The sequence below is a fragment of the Schistocerca americana genome, chromosome 5, assembly GCF_021461395.2.
Source record: "Schistocerca americana isolate TAMUIC-IGC-003095 chromosome 5, iqSchAmer2.1, whole genome shotgun sequence".
In the NCBI taxonomy this organism is placed as follows: domain Eukaryota; kingdom Metazoa; phylum Arthropoda; class Insecta; order Orthoptera; family Acrididae; genus Schistocerca; species Schistocerca americana.
The window spans coordinates 667,196,967-667,214,541 of record NC_060123.1 but is presented as its reverse complement, the minus strand read 5'-3'; the positions used below and the strand labels follow the sequence as shown (position 1 = coordinate 667,214,541).

General features: G+C 42.1%; 1 protein-coding gene across 1 annotated transcript in view; it reads right to left on the bottom strand.

Annotated features, from left to right (window-relative positions):
- LOC124615680 (lysozyme-like) overlaps positions 1 to 17,575 on the bottom strand; it is a 36,000-nt gene that overhangs the window by 17,908 nt on the left and 517 nt on the right. Inside the window, exons 2-3 of the mRNA XM_047143709.1 lie at positions 13,454 to 13,617; positions 628 to 719 (exon numbers count right to left, since the gene is read on the bottom strand). Coding sequence (XP_046999665.1) covers positions 628 to 719; positions 13,454 to 13,586 — 225 coding nt within the window. The 5' untranslated portion in view covers positions 13,587 to 13,617. The remainder of the gene's footprint in view (positions 1 to 627; positions 720 to 13,453; positions 13,618 to 17,575) is intronic.

The following is a 17,575-nucleotide window of genomic DNA, read 5'->3' as shown; positions in this document are numbered from 1 at the left end:
AAACTGTAGGACGCCAAATAAGTTGTTCGTACTTCGGTTAAACTGGTTTGACCTGCATCAAAAGAAGACAACCGTTAACGGGAAAATAATCACTCCATGTGTACTAGCATAAACCTGTAATTCTTTACATATTTGAAAGAACCTAGTATTCTGATGGCTCTGAGCACTATGCGACTTAACTTCTGAGGTCATCAGTCGCCTAGAACCTAGAACTAATTAAACCTAACATATCCATGCCCGAGGCAGGATTCGAACCTGCGACCGTAGCGGTCGCTCGGCTCCAGACTGTAGCGCCTAGAGCCGCACGGCCACTCCGGCCGGCCTAGTATTCTGAAATCAGTATTCTAAAAACGGCACTTTATTGGCATAATTTGATGAAAACAAATATTATGCTTGCTTTGGAACGCTAGTCTGCGGCGCTCCAGATTTTTTTCGTGGAGTGAGTGGGGAGGCAAGTTTGGAAGGTAAAAATTATTTTTATATACCACATCGACCAAACACCAAGTTTTTTCAATGTAATGTTTAATTCTACAGTGACAGACGCGTCTTTTTGGTGTCAATACTTCTGCTGTCTTGCTCCACCTCGGCAAAGCCCACACGAGAGAAGCCCACATTCCGCCATCTTACCTGGAAAAGTCCAAAGTCCTGGCTGCCATTGCTGTTGAGGGTACCCAGTGCTGACGTGTTGCGGGCGCTTTCGTTCTCCACCAGGCACACCCCTGCAAACAAACGCATTTATCAGAGAAAAGAACGTGAAAACCACCTGCCTCCTGTACTCTGCCTTTTCCCTATACTGCCAGCAGCCTCAGAGCCAAATAACTGTTGATATGGACTAACAATGGTCAGTATTCGTTAGCTCAATCTTTAAACTGTTTTGATAATACATTAAATAAACCAAACAGTCAGTTCACACTGAGTGGGCATACTGCCACAGGGGAACACAGTGACCGTCTTCTAATCTGTTTTAAATAATATATATTTCTGGAGAGCACCCGTGTTCTAGGGGCAGCGTGTGACTACTAATCAAAAAGTTCCCGGCCCGGAGCTGTAACCCCGTCATCGCTTAAACTTTGAATAAAAATCATTTCCGGCATATTAAGTACTCCTCACTCTGCCAACGGCATAGAGGGCGGCAGAGCGGACAGAGGTTTAGCGCACTCTTGCCCTTGGGGTGGGAGACTGCACGAAGAGACCGAAGAACCAGCAATGATCAGTGAGACGAGGATGCTGAAGGCAATGGACACCACTGCATTAAAGGCACGTAATGTGTATCCACAGGACATGTGTCAATTTAAAATGTGTCATCCTCCCTATTGGAGAAATATTCCGGACTAGTCACCAATCGGATCTCCGGGAGGGGATTGCCAAGGGGGAGCTGACCATGAGGAAAAGATTGAATAGCCAGTGATATAATATCTTTCCTTTCTACAAGTCGGGGGGTGGGGGGTGGGGGGGGGGTGGAGTGTCAGAACTTTGGACGTGGTAGGGAACCTAGAAAATCTCAGAGGGGAAATGCAAAGTCTCAGTCTAGATATTGGGGGATGGGGTGTGAAATGGAAAGAAGACATGGTTTTCTGGTGTCAGATGAGTATAGGGTTGTACTAACAGCAGCAGAAAAATGGAATAACGGGAGTAGGATTACTTATTAATAAGAAGGTAGGGTAGAGAGGATTACTATGAATGGTTCAGTGATAGGGTTGTTATCAGAATCGACATCAAACCAACACTGGCTACCATAGTTCAGTAGATATGCTGACGTCGCAAGCAGGAGGTAAGAGAGAGAGAGAGAGAGAGAATACGAGGATATTGAAGCGGTAATACAGCATGTATAGGGAGATAGCCTATTAGTCGTGGGTATGGGTGACTGGAATGCAGTCGCAGCGGAAGGAGTAGAAGAAAGGATTAAGAGGGAATATGGACGTGGCAGTAGGAATGGGGGAGAGGAGTAATAATTGAGTCCTGTGATAAATTTCAGCTAGTAATAGCTAATACCTTGTTCAAGGACCATAAGAGGAGGTGGTTCACCTTGAAAAGGCCAGAAGCTATTGGAAGATTTCAGTTAGAAATGTCAGGCAGAGATTTCTAAATCAGGTATTGGATCCTAAGGTGTACCCGAGAGCAGATACAAATTCAGATCACAATTTAGTAATGAAGATTAGGCTGACATTTAAGAGGCTACTCAGGAATTGTGGAAAGAGGTGGAATACGGAAACGCTAAGGAAAGAAGATACACGCTTGAAGTTCTGAGGCTATAGATACTGTGTTAGCTCAGCAGGAGATTCAGTTAAAAGGAATGGACATCTCTAAAAAGACGTCTGAAAGTAAAACGTAGGAAATAGGAAGATAACTGCGAAGAAATCATGGATAACAGAAGAAATACTTCGGTTGATCAACGAAAGAAGGAAGCACAAAAATGTTGAGAGAAATTCAGGAATACGGAAATACAAGCCGCTGAGGAATGACATAAGAAGTGCAGGGAAGCTAAGGCTGTATGGTTCCAACAAAATGTTAAGAAATCTGAAAAGAAGTGATTGTTAGAAGGACTGGCTCAGCATATAGGAAACTCAAAAGTAAAATTAAAGCAAAGGCGGTAACAATAAGAGTGCAACGGTAATTCCACTGCTAAATACAGAGGAGAGAGCGGATATGTGGAAAGAGGACATTGCTTCCATGAGGAGGACGATTTGTCGACGTAATAGAAGAAACAGGTGTCGATAGGGCTGAGACAGGGGATCCAGTACTAGAATTTTAAAGACGTTTGGAGGAGCTTCGACAAGGCAGAAGGGATAGAAAATATTCTTCGTAATTTTTTTAAAATCACTGGGGGAAGTGGCAAGAAAACAATTCATATTGGTATGTAGACTTTAAGACTGGCGATATACCATCAGACTTTCGGGAGACTCGTCCACACAATTCCGAGATGACAAGAGCCGACAGGTGCGAGAATTATCACACAATCACCTTAACAACTCATGCACCCAACTTGCTGAAAAGATAATAAACAGAAGAACGGAAAAGAAAATATACGGTCTGTTATACGATCAATTTGGCTTTACCAGACAACAAAGAGGTATTTCTGACGTTGCGGCTGAGAATGGAAGCAAGACTGAAGAAAAATCAGGACATGTTCATACGATTTTTCGACCAGGAAAAACATTCGACAATGTGAAACCTACAAGATGTTCGGAATCTAAGGGGAAAGACAGGTAATGTATAACGTGTACAAGAGGCGAGAGGGAACAGTAAGAGCGGCAGGACCAAGAACGAAATGCTGAGGTTAAGAAGGGCGTAAGACAGATGTAGTCTTTCGCCCCTGCTGTTAAGTCTATTCATCGAAGAGGCGGTGACAAACAGGAGAAAGAGCCAAGTGCAGGTTTAAAATTCAGGGTGAAAGTATATCAATGATATTCGTTATGACATTGCTATCCTCGGTGAAAGTGAATAATTGCAGGATCTATTGAATGAAATGGATATTCCAATTGGTACAAAATTTGGATTGAGAGTAAATCTAAGAAACACTAAAGTAATGAGAAATAACATAAATGATAACAACGAGAGATTTAACAACAGAATTGGTGATCGGGAAGTAGACGAAGTCAAGAAAGGCAGCAAAATAAAAAGACGGACGGAGGAAGGAAGACATAATAAGCGGACTAGCACTGGCAAAAAGGGCATTCATGGCCAAGAGAAATCTAGTATGAAACATAGGCCTTCATTTGAGGAACAAATTTCTGAGAACGTACGAATCGGGCACAGCATTGTATGTTAGTGGTACATGGACTGTGGAAAATACAGAGGAGAATGTAAGTGTTAGAGATGTGGTGCAACAAAACTTTGAAAATTAGGTGTATTGATAAGGTAAGGTATATTGAGATTCTCTGTAGAATCCGTGATAAAGGGAGTGTATGGAGAACACTGGCAAGCACAGACAGGATGGTAGGTCATCTTTTAGGGCATCAGGGAGTGGAAGCTGTAGAGGGTTAAAACCTCAGAGGACGACAGAGTGGAACACATCCAGCAAATATTTGAAGACGTAGGGTGCAAGTGCTAATCTCCAAATGATGGCACAAGAGAGGAATCCGTGGCGGGTCTTGTCAAATTAGTCAGGAGTGTAAGTCTCTTAATTACTAACAGCTTCTGGTTATACTAGTGGTATTATAGGTTGGGACTCTTTACCACGAGACCGACTGATTATTTGAGCACGCTACGTAGTAGCTTGTAAACAGACTCGACCCTTTGCTGTTTACGAGTTTCCATCTAACGTGTTCAAATAATCCGACTGTCTTTGTAATGCGAACAAACGTAAAGATATCGCTTGTATCAAAATACAAGGAAGAACTGTTTCTACATAACGGATAGGCCGAAGTCCGTCATTATAGGCCACCTAACAAATGTGGATAAAATAACATCTTGCCAGCTATTTAGAAATATCCATGAATATAAGAAGTGCTAAATTAAAATGTTCTAAATTCCATTAGCCATTAAATTTCATTGTCTCCGCAAAATTACTACCAAGTTGTATAAAGGCGAAAACTAATAGTTGTAAATCAGTTTCAGTGCACATGCAAAAGTTAATAATTTAGCTGTTAGGATAAATGTGAAACTTTACCAAACAAATTATTGCTCGAGAACTAGATAAAAATAAAGTAAATAACCTGTAAATCAGTCACTAAATGCTCTTTGAATTTTCAGCTCACAAAGGTTTGTGATTAAAGGTAGATTTTTGTAACGTTCTGCAAAATCTGTTATTGTGTAAATTTTTTCCGTAGTATTACTGCAAGTCCAAGTTCTGCAATAGCGATTCGAAAGTCTGATTTGGACACCTCTGTACCAGCCGTTTGACAGTTGTTGTTGTTTTTGTCGTCGTCGTCGTCGTCTTCAGTCCAGAGACTGGTTTGATGCAGCTCTCCATGCTACCCTATCCTGTGCAGGCTTCTTCATCTCCCAGTACTTGCTGCAACCTGCATCCTTCTGAATCTGCTTAGTGTGTTCATCTCTTGGTCTCCCTCCACGAATTTTATCCTCCACGCTGCCCTCCAATGCTAAATTTGTGATCCCTTGATGCCTCAGAACACGTCCTACCAACCCATCCCTCCTTGTCAAGTTGAGCCACAAACTCTTCTTCTCCCCAATTCTATTCAATACCTCCTCATTAGTTATGTGATCTACCCCTCTAATCTTCAGTATTCTTCAGTAGCACCAAATTTCGAAAGGTTGTATTCTCTTCTGGTCCAAACTATTTACCATCGATGTTTCACTTTCATACATGGCTACACTCCATGCAAATACTTTCAGAAGCGACTTTCTGACACTTAAATCTATACACGATGTTAACAAATTTCTCTTCTTCAGAAACACTTTCCTTGCCATTGCCAGTCTACGTTTTATATCCTCTCTACTTCGAACATCACCAGTTATTTTGCTCCCCAAATAGCAAAACTCCTTTACTACTTTAAGTGTCTCATTTCCTAATCTAATTCCCTCAGCATCATCCGATTTAATTCGACTGCAGTCCATTATCCTCTATTTCCTTCTCTTGATGTTCATCTTATATCCTCCTTTCAAGACACTGTCCATTCTGTTCAGCTCTTCTTCCAAATCCTTTGCTGTCTCTGACAGAATTACAATGTCATCGGCGAACCTCAAAGTTTTTATTTCTTCTCCATGGATTTTAATACCTACTCAGAATTTTTCTTTTGTTTCCTTTACTGCTTCCTCAATATACAGATTGAACAACATCGGGGAGAGGCTACAACCCTGTCTTACTCCCTTCCCAACTACTGTCTCCCTTTCATGCCCCTCGACTCTTATAACTGCCATCTGCTTTCTGTACAAATTGCAAATAGTCTTTCGCTCCCTGTATTTTATCCCTGCCACCTTTAGAACTTGAAAGAGAGTATTCCAGTCAAAGCTTTCTCTAAGTCTACAAATGCTAGAAACGTAGGTTTGCCTTTCCTTAATCTTTCTTCTAAGATAAGTGGTAAGGTCATTATTGCTTCACGTGTTGCAACATTTCTACGGAATCCGAACTGATCTTCCCCGAGGTCGGCCTCTACCAGTTTTTCCATTTGTCAGTAAAGAATTCGTGTTAGTATTTTGCAGCTGTGACTTATTAAACTGATAGTTCGGTAATTTTTACATCTGTCAACACCTGCTTTCTTTGGGATTAGAATTATTATATTCTTCTTGAAGTGTGAGGGTATTTCGCCTGTCTCATACATCTTGCTCACCAGATGGTAGAGTTTTGTCAGGACTGGCTCTCCCAAGGTCGTCCGTATTTCAAATGGAATGTTGTCTACTCCCGGGGCTTTGTTTCGACTCAGGTCTTCCAGTGCTCTTGGATTCCGTTTGACAGAGTACGCTTTATTTCTGTGGAAATAGTATCCACTCATTTCAAGTCCTGCAGTACCCTCCTTCAAATGATGTATATCTCAGGTATTGCTCTAACGTGCCTGTACACAACACCATGGTCAGGTAAAGATCCCTGACTCTCATCCAAAACTCTGACGCTATTAGTGGAAAGAATTTATCTATGCCGCCTTCAGAGCAAGAAACGAGCTGTTGGGTGGATGAGGAACAGCTCAATGACGTTTAGCGAGCTGCTCTCAGGTGCGTAGACTCGGGTACAGTTGGGTTGCGAGGTGTTTGTGATCCGTCTACGACCTCGACTGAAAGTGTCTGCACGTTCCAACATTGCGGGAGTCACAGCCGTGTGCGGCAGTCGGGCACGGAGGAGACCTGACAGGTTTGCGATGACAGACGCATCGCCCAACGACTCACCGTGCTTTTGTTCACTGCTAGGTCTACGTAGAAATTCCGCAAGCGCCTATCAATATCTACGATGCTCTGGTTTTCCTCCAGAAGAATCTCTACGACTACTCTGCTTTGACCGCAGCTCCGTTACAGGCTCCATTTTGAAGGCTACGTATAGCACCATCACCTATCTGAACTTCATGAAGCTACAGGGGCTGAACCGGGCATGTTCCACGAGTCTCTCAAATTCTAGTTTTGTCAGCCGAAATCGGCCGACAAAAATGTGTTGCATTACTTACTAAATGCTCCTCATTGTTCGGGAGTGTACCCTTGCACGAAAGTAAACTATAGTTAATAACCAGTTCAGACAAGAAGGAAATAGAAGCTTTTGAAGCAGGGTGCTAAAGAATAATAATGACGATTGGGTGGCTAGATTTAGTAACTAATGGGGGAATTTTGATTATGATGACTATGATTTGAGGTGAGGGGCGCTCAAGATGATCAGCGCCCTGACGAAAAGTCAGCATGTCAGTGTCATGGGTGGGGACGAAGTCTGTCCCCAGATGCGGAGCTGTTTATAATGCATTAAAGTCTGCCTCCCTTCCCCACCAGTTTAGGGATAAGGCCTGACAGTTCACAGAATTTCACCACTCTTGTAACACTGAAGTCAGTATCGGCGAGGATGGTCGGCAGATATCCATAGAGCTTGAGGGCTGCCCTAATACTATATAGAAAACATTTTGTCAAAATATGCTGAACTGAAAGTGGGACACCACAAACTTCGCAGATTGGTGGATCCTCTTGCCAGAGGAGGAAGCAATGTGTTGAAGGGCTAGCTCAGTCTGGTAAGCAGAATCTCCTTCCAGTGATGAGGCTGACGAAGTGCGCATGCCTCTGTGGTCGATTTGAACGACCAGTCACCTGAAACTATTCAGTCTCTTACTAACGCATGATGCGTCTGATAAAACGAGATGGTGTGCAACGGGGGTGGGGGGACACCACCATCGTGACATGCTCCCTTGGCTGCTTTGTCGGCCGTGTTTCCCGTGTCCCGATTTGACCAGGTACTCAACATAAGGTCACCTCCTTGGCAGGACGTCAGGAGGATTTTCAGTAATTGGGTAAAACTAAGTTATTGCCCAACTTTGCCTAAAATAAGAGATCGGTTGAAAGAATGGAAGACGCATCGAGGACTCGTCAATATGGTAATGGAAAGAAGTGTGGGGGTAAAAAATGTAAACTTAGATCAAACCTTGAGTACAGAAAGCAGGTTCAAATGGTTGTCAGGTACAGGGATTACATGGAGATCGAGGGTTTTGCACAGGACACACTAGGCAGGAGAACGGCATTAAAGTAATCTTCAGCCTGAAGACGAGAACAACATGCCACGACATAGCTTTGCATTCATTTCATCCACGTTCATATCATTTCACTGAATTTAATTCAATTTGTGTTGGACTTCCACATCTCTTTAGGCGAATCATAGTGTAATACCTCAATTCGTCTTTGCACTACGACGTCCATGTAGTCGCACATTACTAAAACTATGTAACTTAAATGTTTTGTAGGGAATTTAGTACTCTGACAAAACGGTTTGTGACTAACCACTGAAACTGAACAGCTGTAGAATAAAGCTATCACTATTCGATGTAAGAATGATTAGATTTTCGATTAGCGAATGTAGAGTAAATAACTTCACAAAAACTGTTTAAAGATGTTTAACTCATTTAAGTTATGCAGAGGCATCTGACGTTGTACATTCGCAATGAATATTTAGTTAAATAAAAATGAATGATTAATATACCATGTTTTATACCTGACCACAAAATATAAGAATTTCTGCTAGCCCCATAAAGGTTCCAAATCCCATGAAAATAATTCTGAAATTAGCTATTAAAAACAAATTTTCAGGAACATTTATATGGCGGTAGGAGAAATTTTGTTGTGTGTAGTCCTATTTAAAACATGATATATTAAAAATTAATTTTGTTTATTAATTATCTTCTCGTTTTCAGCAATCTGTATGTGAAATTTGTATTGGATTTTAAACATTGATGAGATAAGACTCATGTGTTACACTTAGAGTTATTTTAGTGTCTTACCCCAATTGTGTCTGAAATGGAATAGTATTATACTACCAAAATTAAGCGTTCTTTTCCTAAAAATTACTAAGCAAGCAAAATTAATTTCACATAATTTTTTTTACAGTATTTTTACTTCCGTACTTGGTTTATACCCACAGCTTCAGCCTAGCATGTGTATTCCGTATTTATTGTTCAAATCCCCGCCCCGACACCCCCCCCCACCCCACACACACCATCAGCCCCCCCCCCCACACACCACCACCACCACCCCACCTCCACACTCCCACACCCACACACACACACACACTCCCACACCCACACCCACACACACTCACACACACACTCACACACTCACACACACACTCACACACACACTCACACACACACACACACACACACACACACACACACACACACACACACTCCCCCCTCACACACACCCACACACCCACACACCCACACACCCACACACCCACACACCCACACACACCCACACACACACCCACACACACACACTCTCACACACACACTCTCACACACACACACACACACACACACACACACACACACACACACACACTCACACACACACTCTCACACACACACACACACACACACACACACACACACACACACACACACAAAACCCTTAAACAGACAAGAAATAGTTAATGATGGGTTGTTTTACAGCTCTGAGCTATGTTTAAAATTTTAGGTACCTAGCTCATGAATAAATTACTCTAAAACGAATGGCACAATTTATAGTGAACTGAGACACTAGAGGGCAATCTAATAAAAACTTGGTAATATTACTTAGCCAAAAAACAAACTACAAAATATTTGCCCCGCAATTTAGAACATAAGACGAATTTTTTACGCATACTGTCTTATTTTCCTCGTTGGATGGCAGAGAACTAAGTTCCTCTGCGGCCTAACGGTAAACACACAATGGTTTGAGCAGCAGAAGGAGCGAATTCAGACATGTACTGTCAAACTGATGTCCCTTAACGAAGGGATACTCAAATTGAAGCATCATTCTTGTTGCTTTTGCGCCATTACTCTTTAGCATTTTCCACTTGATGGAAGGACAGGTCTGCAACAAAAAAGATTCGTTCATTACCAATTGGTTCACCGTTTCGACGAAACTTTTCACAGCCTAAGGGCACAATTTAAAATCGAGGAACAGCAACACACTCCACGATCAACCGATCCGTAATCATGTTAGCAGCATCTTTTGTCAAGGTAGTATGGTCACATATGGGTAACATTTTCATCTTCGGTAAATGCTGTGAGCTCATAGCATTAATGACGGGACATTCCTACTGGTTTTAAAAACAAACCTTTTTCCTAAGTCAGCTTTTCTTTTTTTTTTTTTTTCAAGCGACTGAAGCAACCAAATGGAAAAAGTCTGCAGGCGCGTCAGCTATATCAGTGCGGCTTCTCTTGTTCAGCACTTGTAAATGGGCCGTACTGGTATTTTTTGAATCAAATGACGTCTTGTTTCAAAGAGGTTAATAAAATGTATATTTCTAACACCTTAGTATATTCACATTTTATGTATTCACTTGAATATGACTTGTGCTAGCATTAAACACAACTTTAAGGTTTTTGAAGTTTAATAGCTTTAGCTACATTGTAGATTTTTATATAAATTAACAGTTTTTTTTTAGTTGGAAGTAAATTCACTGAATACCAGTATCAGTTGCAAAGCGATTTAGAATAGATTGCTGTATGGTGTGGCAGGTGGCAGTTGACGCTAAATAACGAAAAGTGTGAGGTGATCCACATGAGTTCCAAAAGAAATCCGTTGGAATTCGATTACTCGATAAATAGTACAATTCTCAAGGCTGTCAATTCAACCAACGAACACCTAAACCTTTCTGTTCGAGCTCTGATTTCTCTTATTTTATTTTAATGATCATTCCTACCTATGTAGGTTGGGCTCAACAAAATATTTTCGCGTTCGGAAGAGAAAGTTGGTGACTGAAATTTCGTGAATAGATCTCACCGCCACGAAAAACGTCTTCCATCCCAACTCGCGTATCATATCTGCCACACTCTCTCCCATATTACGTGATAATACTAAACGAGCTGACCGTTTTTGCACCCTTTCGATGTCCTCCGTCAATCCCACCTGGTTAGGATCCCACACCGCGCAGCAATATTCTAACAGAGGACGAACGAGTGTAGTGTAAGCTGTCTCTTTAGTAGACTTGTTGCATCTTCTAACAAGGGAACCTCCCCATCGCACCCCCCTCAGATTTAGTTAAAAGTTGCACAGTGGATAGGCCTTGAAAAACTGAACACAGGTCAATCAAAAAAACAGGAAGAAGTTGTGTGGAACTACGAAAAAAATAAGGAAAATATACAAACTGAGTAACCCATGCGCAAGATAAGCAACATTAAGGATAATCTGAGCCCAGGAACGGCGTGGTCCCGTGGTTAGCGTGAGCAGATGCGGAACAATAGGTCCTTGGTTCAAGTCTTCCCTCGAGCGACAACTTTATTTATTTTCGCAAAGTTATGATCTGTCCGTTCGTTCATTGACGTCTCTGTTCACTGTAATAAGTTTAGTGTCTGTGTTTTGCGACCGCACCGCAAAACCGTGCGATTAGTAGACGAAAGGACGTGCCTCTCCAATGGGAACCGAAAACATTTGATCGCAAGGTCATAGGTCAACCGATTCCTACACAGGAAAACACGTCTGATATATTCTATACGACACTGGTGACGGCATGTTCGTCACATGACAGGAATATGTTGTCGAATGGCGAATGGGTAAAAAGATTCCTCTACCTTGTCCGATTTAGGATTTCTTGTGAATGTGATAATCACTCCCAAAAAAGTGATGAAAACATAACGGACGAACAGATATTAATTGTCTGAAAATAAAAAATTAAAATTTTTCACTAGAGGGAAGACTTGAACCAAGGACCCTTGGATCCACAGTCGTTCACGCTAACTACGGGGCCACTCCTCTCCTGAGCTCAGATACTCCTTATGTTGCCTATCTTGCACATGGACTACTCAGTTTGTATATTTTGCTTATTTTTTCATAGTTCCACACAACTTCTTCCTGTTTTTTTGATTGATCTGTGTTCAGTTTTTCAAGGCCTATCCACTGTGCAACTTTTAACTAAATCTGAGGGGGGTGCGATGGGGAGGTTCCCTTGTTAGAAGATGCAACAAGTCTACTAAAGAGACAGCTTACACTACACTCGTTCGTCCTCTGTTAGAATATTGCTGCGCGGTGTGGGATCCTAACCAGGTGGGATTGACGGAGGACATTGAAAGGGTGCAAAAACGGTCAGCTCGTTTGGTATTATCACGTAATGTGGGAGAGAGTGTGGCAGATATGATACGCGAGTTGGGATGGAAGACGTTTTTCGTGGCGGTGAGATCTATTCACGAAATTTCAGTCACCAACTTTCTCTTCCGAATGCGAAAATATTTTGTTGAGCCCAACCTACATAGGTAGGAATGATCATTAAAATAAAATAAGAGAAATCAGAGCTCGAACAGAAAGGTTTAGGTGTTCGTTTTTCCCGCGCGCTGTTCGGAAGTGGAATGGTAGAGAGATAGTATGATTGTGGTTCGATGAACCCTCTGCCAAGCACTTAAATGTGAATTGCAGAGTAATCATGTAGATGTAGAATACGAATAAATTCGCTTCAGGTATTGTAGTACCTATTGGTGACATGAAAATTTGTGAAGGTCACCAAATCAGACCCAGATCTGTCTCTTATCGCGAGTGGTCGTGTTAACCATCTGTACTCACCATAGCAGAAGCCAAGTTACTCGCATTCAGCGTATTTCGGTCGGAGTAATTTCCGGCAACGTGTTCATCCAGACAGGCATGTAAAAATTACTTTTAAATTTAAATGTGTTTGGTGGCCCGTCTATCTCTTCCCGCTAGTTTGGACAAGTCACAGGTAATTCTCTTTTAGTAAGCGCTGAAGTGACGAACAGAAAGCATGCAGGACAATTTTAATGTTCGGTGATTTCATCATTTGCTTTTTAAGCGTATAATGCCACTTAAGTATTTTTTCGCAGAAAGAATTACCATTCGTTAGTTTACTTTGAATGGTAAACGAGCCGAGTATTCTCCCAGGTGAGTGTGGGAAAACAGCCTGAATATCTCTCAGACTGGCCAACGGAATCTACAGGCAGGCAAACTACAGACATGTTTCATTTGCATTTGAAAAGGAAGAATGAATAATTCAATCGATATACACAACTAAAACCGATTGTAAAGACTTCCCATTTGATTGATTCGACAGAGTGGTTTCACTTAAAAGAGACAACGACTAATGGCTGTTTCTTGACCATCTACTGTAAACTGTGTTTTGCGGAATCGGTGGCACACAGCTCATGACTGTCATTGAGAATTGGAACCACCGACAGAAAAAAGCGCCGCAAAGCATGCCTTATTGTAGAGTACATTTGGAAAGTGTGGTTATTACTTCGCCCCATTCCTCTTTTCAGATCTGCCTATCACAAAGTTCTCAGAAACTGGATCGTCGCTAAACCAAACATTTACCAAACTGAACAACAGTACCGGAATCTGTTACAGTTTCATGTCCCACATGTTAGACTGCAGCCGGGAGGAGACTCACAGTCCGGCAGCTGGTCCTCGGGGAAGTCCCTCTGCAGCAGCTCGTGGTACAGCTCGCACCTCGTGAAGACGACCGCCCGGGCACAAGACGTCAGCGTCATGAGCGCCAGCAAGCTGCAGTACAAGCCCCTCATCTCTGCTAGCAGTGCTCGGCCGTCTACCAATCTGCAGGAAAAAATGTATTGTGCCCATCATCTTCACCAGTTACTGTGTAAGGTGTCAGCAGTTAACTCACAAGGACAGCGTACTAAATATAACAGCACACATTGCTTAGGTAGAAAGTAGTAAGTATCTATTACACCTTAAACCTAACAAATTAAGAACAGGGTTCAGCCATTGTTTGTAACGGCGCCGTTAGCTGTTTAGAACATACAGGTTCTTTAGACGGCTGTTCACGTTTAAAATTACATTACGCGCTGGACGGGGTTTTCGTCGTGACGAAAGTTCCTTAGGGTTGTCGTACCCTGCAGCATGGGACGATTTACTAAAAAGGTTTAATTTACTGTAACCATATCTAGCACTGAATGAAAACAATGTAACTAACTCTGGAAGATAGGCATGAGAGAGTTACACCAAAAGCCGTGCGTATTTTTACCCTACTGTAAGCTGATTTGGAAGAAGTTAGTATTTCACCACTTACTAAAGTTGGTTGGTTTGTGGGATGAAAGGGACCAGACTGCAACGGTCATCGGTCCCTTGTTCCAAAACTTAAAAACTACCACACACAGTAAAAAATCGGATAATAGAGACAACAGACAACACAGGACAAGAAAAACTCAGACAAAGAACAGACATAACAAATTAAAATCACACGGAGTGTGGCAGTGGTTGGCCGACCATAGAATAAAAAAGGAAAAGCCAACCACCGAGAACAAATTAAAAAACTCTGTTTAAAACCGTAGGCCAAAGGCCAGAATCAACACAAAACAATAAAATAAAACATAAACACTCATATTAAATGATAAAAACCTCCTGCCCGAATAAAACGTAAAACTAAGCCAGCCATAGCAGGGTCATCAGTTAAAAGGGCAGGGAGCGTATCAGGGAGCGCAAATGTCCGCCTGACCACAGCTAAAAGGGGGCAGGCCAACAGAATGTGGGCCACTGTCAAAGCCGCCCCGCAGCGACACAGAGGAGGGTCCTCCCGACGCAGTAAGTAACTGTGTGTCGGCCGGGAGTGGCCAATGCGGAGCCGACAAAGGACGACTGAGTCCTTGCGGTTGGCTCGCATGGATGACCGCCACACAGTCGTCGTCTCGTTAATGGCACGGAGTTTATTGGGCGTGATCCGATCGCGCCATTCAGCGTCCCAAAGCGCAAAAACTTTTCGGCGGAGGACCGCTCGCAAATCAGTCTCTGGGAGGCCAACATCCAGAGATGGTTGCCTGGTGGCCTCTTTCGCCAGGCGGTCAACATGTTCATTGCCCGGGATACCGACACGACCGGGGGTCCACACAAAGACCACAGAGCGGCCGCAACGGGCAAGAGTGTGCAGGGACTCCTGGGTAGCCATCACCAGACGAGAACGAGGGAAATACTGGTCGAGAGCTCGTAAACCGCTCAGGGAATCGCTACAGATCACTAAGGACTCAGTTTAGTCCCCCTTAAACATCCAACAACCACCACCACTAAGGACTCACCTGAGCAGGAGCGGATATACTCTAGGACCCACTTACTAAACAGAAATTAATTTCGACTGAGCAACCGCCTGACGGAACTGTCGATTCGAAAGCCGAGACGACACTATTTTTGCTTAATAACCATAATTAAGAAGCGCCGTTTCTGATTTTACTTCTTCATAGGAATTAACCGACATTTTTATGCAGCCGCTGTTCCACCATATCAATTTTCGACAAAATAAAGACGTCGCATTTCAAATAGGGTTACCAGGTACAAAAATTGGAAAAACAGGGCTGAGTTATATTTAGCCAGACAGTTTGCACTAAAAGCCAGACTACCTATCTAACGTAGAAATACAGCCTGCTGGGTATTTTCAATCGTTTATTAATAATCAGTTTTTGCGAGATCAGCCTTAAAGCTGCATAAACGAAAAGCAAAAAAGTAATTTCCCAAAAATGATAGCAATTAAGTGCTCAGTCTTCTTACCAAGATAAGATGTAAAGTAAAAGTTCGTTAAATGAAATTATCTTCTACTCTTCTGGAGCAGAAAATGACAAAATAGTCAATGTCGGTAGTTTCCATTGGACTTATTGGCATGGCAGATCAGTACGTTCTACTTTGCCTCAATCTCTATGCGCTTAGCATTGTTGTGACATTTTAGGTTCTTTCGGCCTACGAAGAAAAACGGACAGACATTCGACATACCTCATTCATCACTTTGATTCCTCGCGCTTACATGATAAGCTCAAAACAAGCTTTATATTTTATGCTTTATCGATAAAGGGCTGAACAAAAGTAGGACATAGCGAACTTTTGTATACTTGGCCAAACGCGACAGTAAAAAGCCGGATTTTTCTGGCTACTGCCTGCCGGACAATTGGCAACCCACCTTTTTTTTCCTCCTCCAAGTCACGGAAACAAATTTGAAAAGTAAACTCTGAAGTTTATCTTTCTGTAATCTGAAGACAGATGTTTTGATTATCGAGATATACGTTCATGTGTTCCGTCAGTTTTTAACATGACCACTGGTTTTTCAAAACAAACGCATACTAGCGATCTGCAATAAGTGCACAGCTGTGAATTCGGCGGATAGTCTCACTTCAGGACAGTTACAGGGAAGAACTGATTTTTGGTGGTTCTCCACTCTGTCATAAGTCTGGAAGGAGCAACTGTGCATTTCTATAAGAAAATAATTCTTAAGGTTTTTCCTGTACTTGGGCATGTTGATTATAAAAATTAGGGAAATGGAACACGATGCTTCACCGCACTATCGCGTAATTTATTGAAACTACATGGTTTAGTTCGGTTGTTTCTGAAGCTATTATCAGCTGAGAGTTCTAGTACATAAATCCACGGATGAAATCTAAAAAATATCACCATTCATGATGGAAGATAAGCATTTTTGAGCTTAGCTGCTTTGGTCTAAGAAAGTTTCTTTAGAGTTTCTTCCACGACGACACCGTCAGCTAACGTATTTCAATTTCCGTTGACAGAGGCAGACTGAAGATGTTCCCCGGAGTTCTGGGCGAAATGTCTGCTTTGAGAGCTCTTAAAGAGGAAGCTAGTATGTTTTCCGTAAAAACACTAAAGAATGACGCTTTGTATATTTAATTTTGAGGGCAGCATGTAATTGCTTCTTAGTACCAGTTGTGAGTAACCAAATGTATAGGTATATAACACTCTAAATGATAAAAATAAGCTAACCAATCCAGTGACTGAATAAAACTGTACTATGATGCTACACTCTTGCCTGTATTTTCTTTTCAAGTAGTACATAACATTTGTTGGAAATGGACATACAGCTTAAAGTGAAATCCGAACCAAGACTCAAATTTAAAATTTTACACATAGGCATACTTTTATCGGTTTTGAAAGTCACTAAGCCAAAAACTCCGCTTACTGACCAGGACCGAACCACAACATTTCTGTCATTCTTGTACGTAACAGAAGGAATCTAGCAATTTCCACGGCACCTCTGGTTCAAAATATGTGTGTGAAACATCACAGACAGTCCGCTTCATGAGTAAATTGAATTCCACCAAGTAGCACACTAACTTATTACACACCTCTGAATACCTTTTTGAAATAAGAGGAGATAACATCCCGTCGACGATGATGTCAGATACCGAGCACAAGCTCTAATTGGGGACAGAAGCATAAGGTATCAGCCACTTATCAAAGAAACCATCCCGATCTTTGCGTATACCGAGTGAGAGAAAAATAGAAAACCCTCATCTCTTTGGCTGGACTGGGATTAAAACCACCGTCGTCCCAAGTGCAATCACCTTCTCGCTCACTCAGAACAGGGAGATAAGCTACGTTTATAGTCCAAAACCGACAATGGACCACAAAATAATCGAGCGCGAATGCAAAGTGCCTCACGTCGTTCTCTATGGGAATTACCGGTACATCTCCAAGAGGCTCCCAAAACCAGTTTTGACAATCAGATTTCCCAATACTGCTTGTGACGAGTTATAGAAACACTTCGTTCTCTGGAAATGCG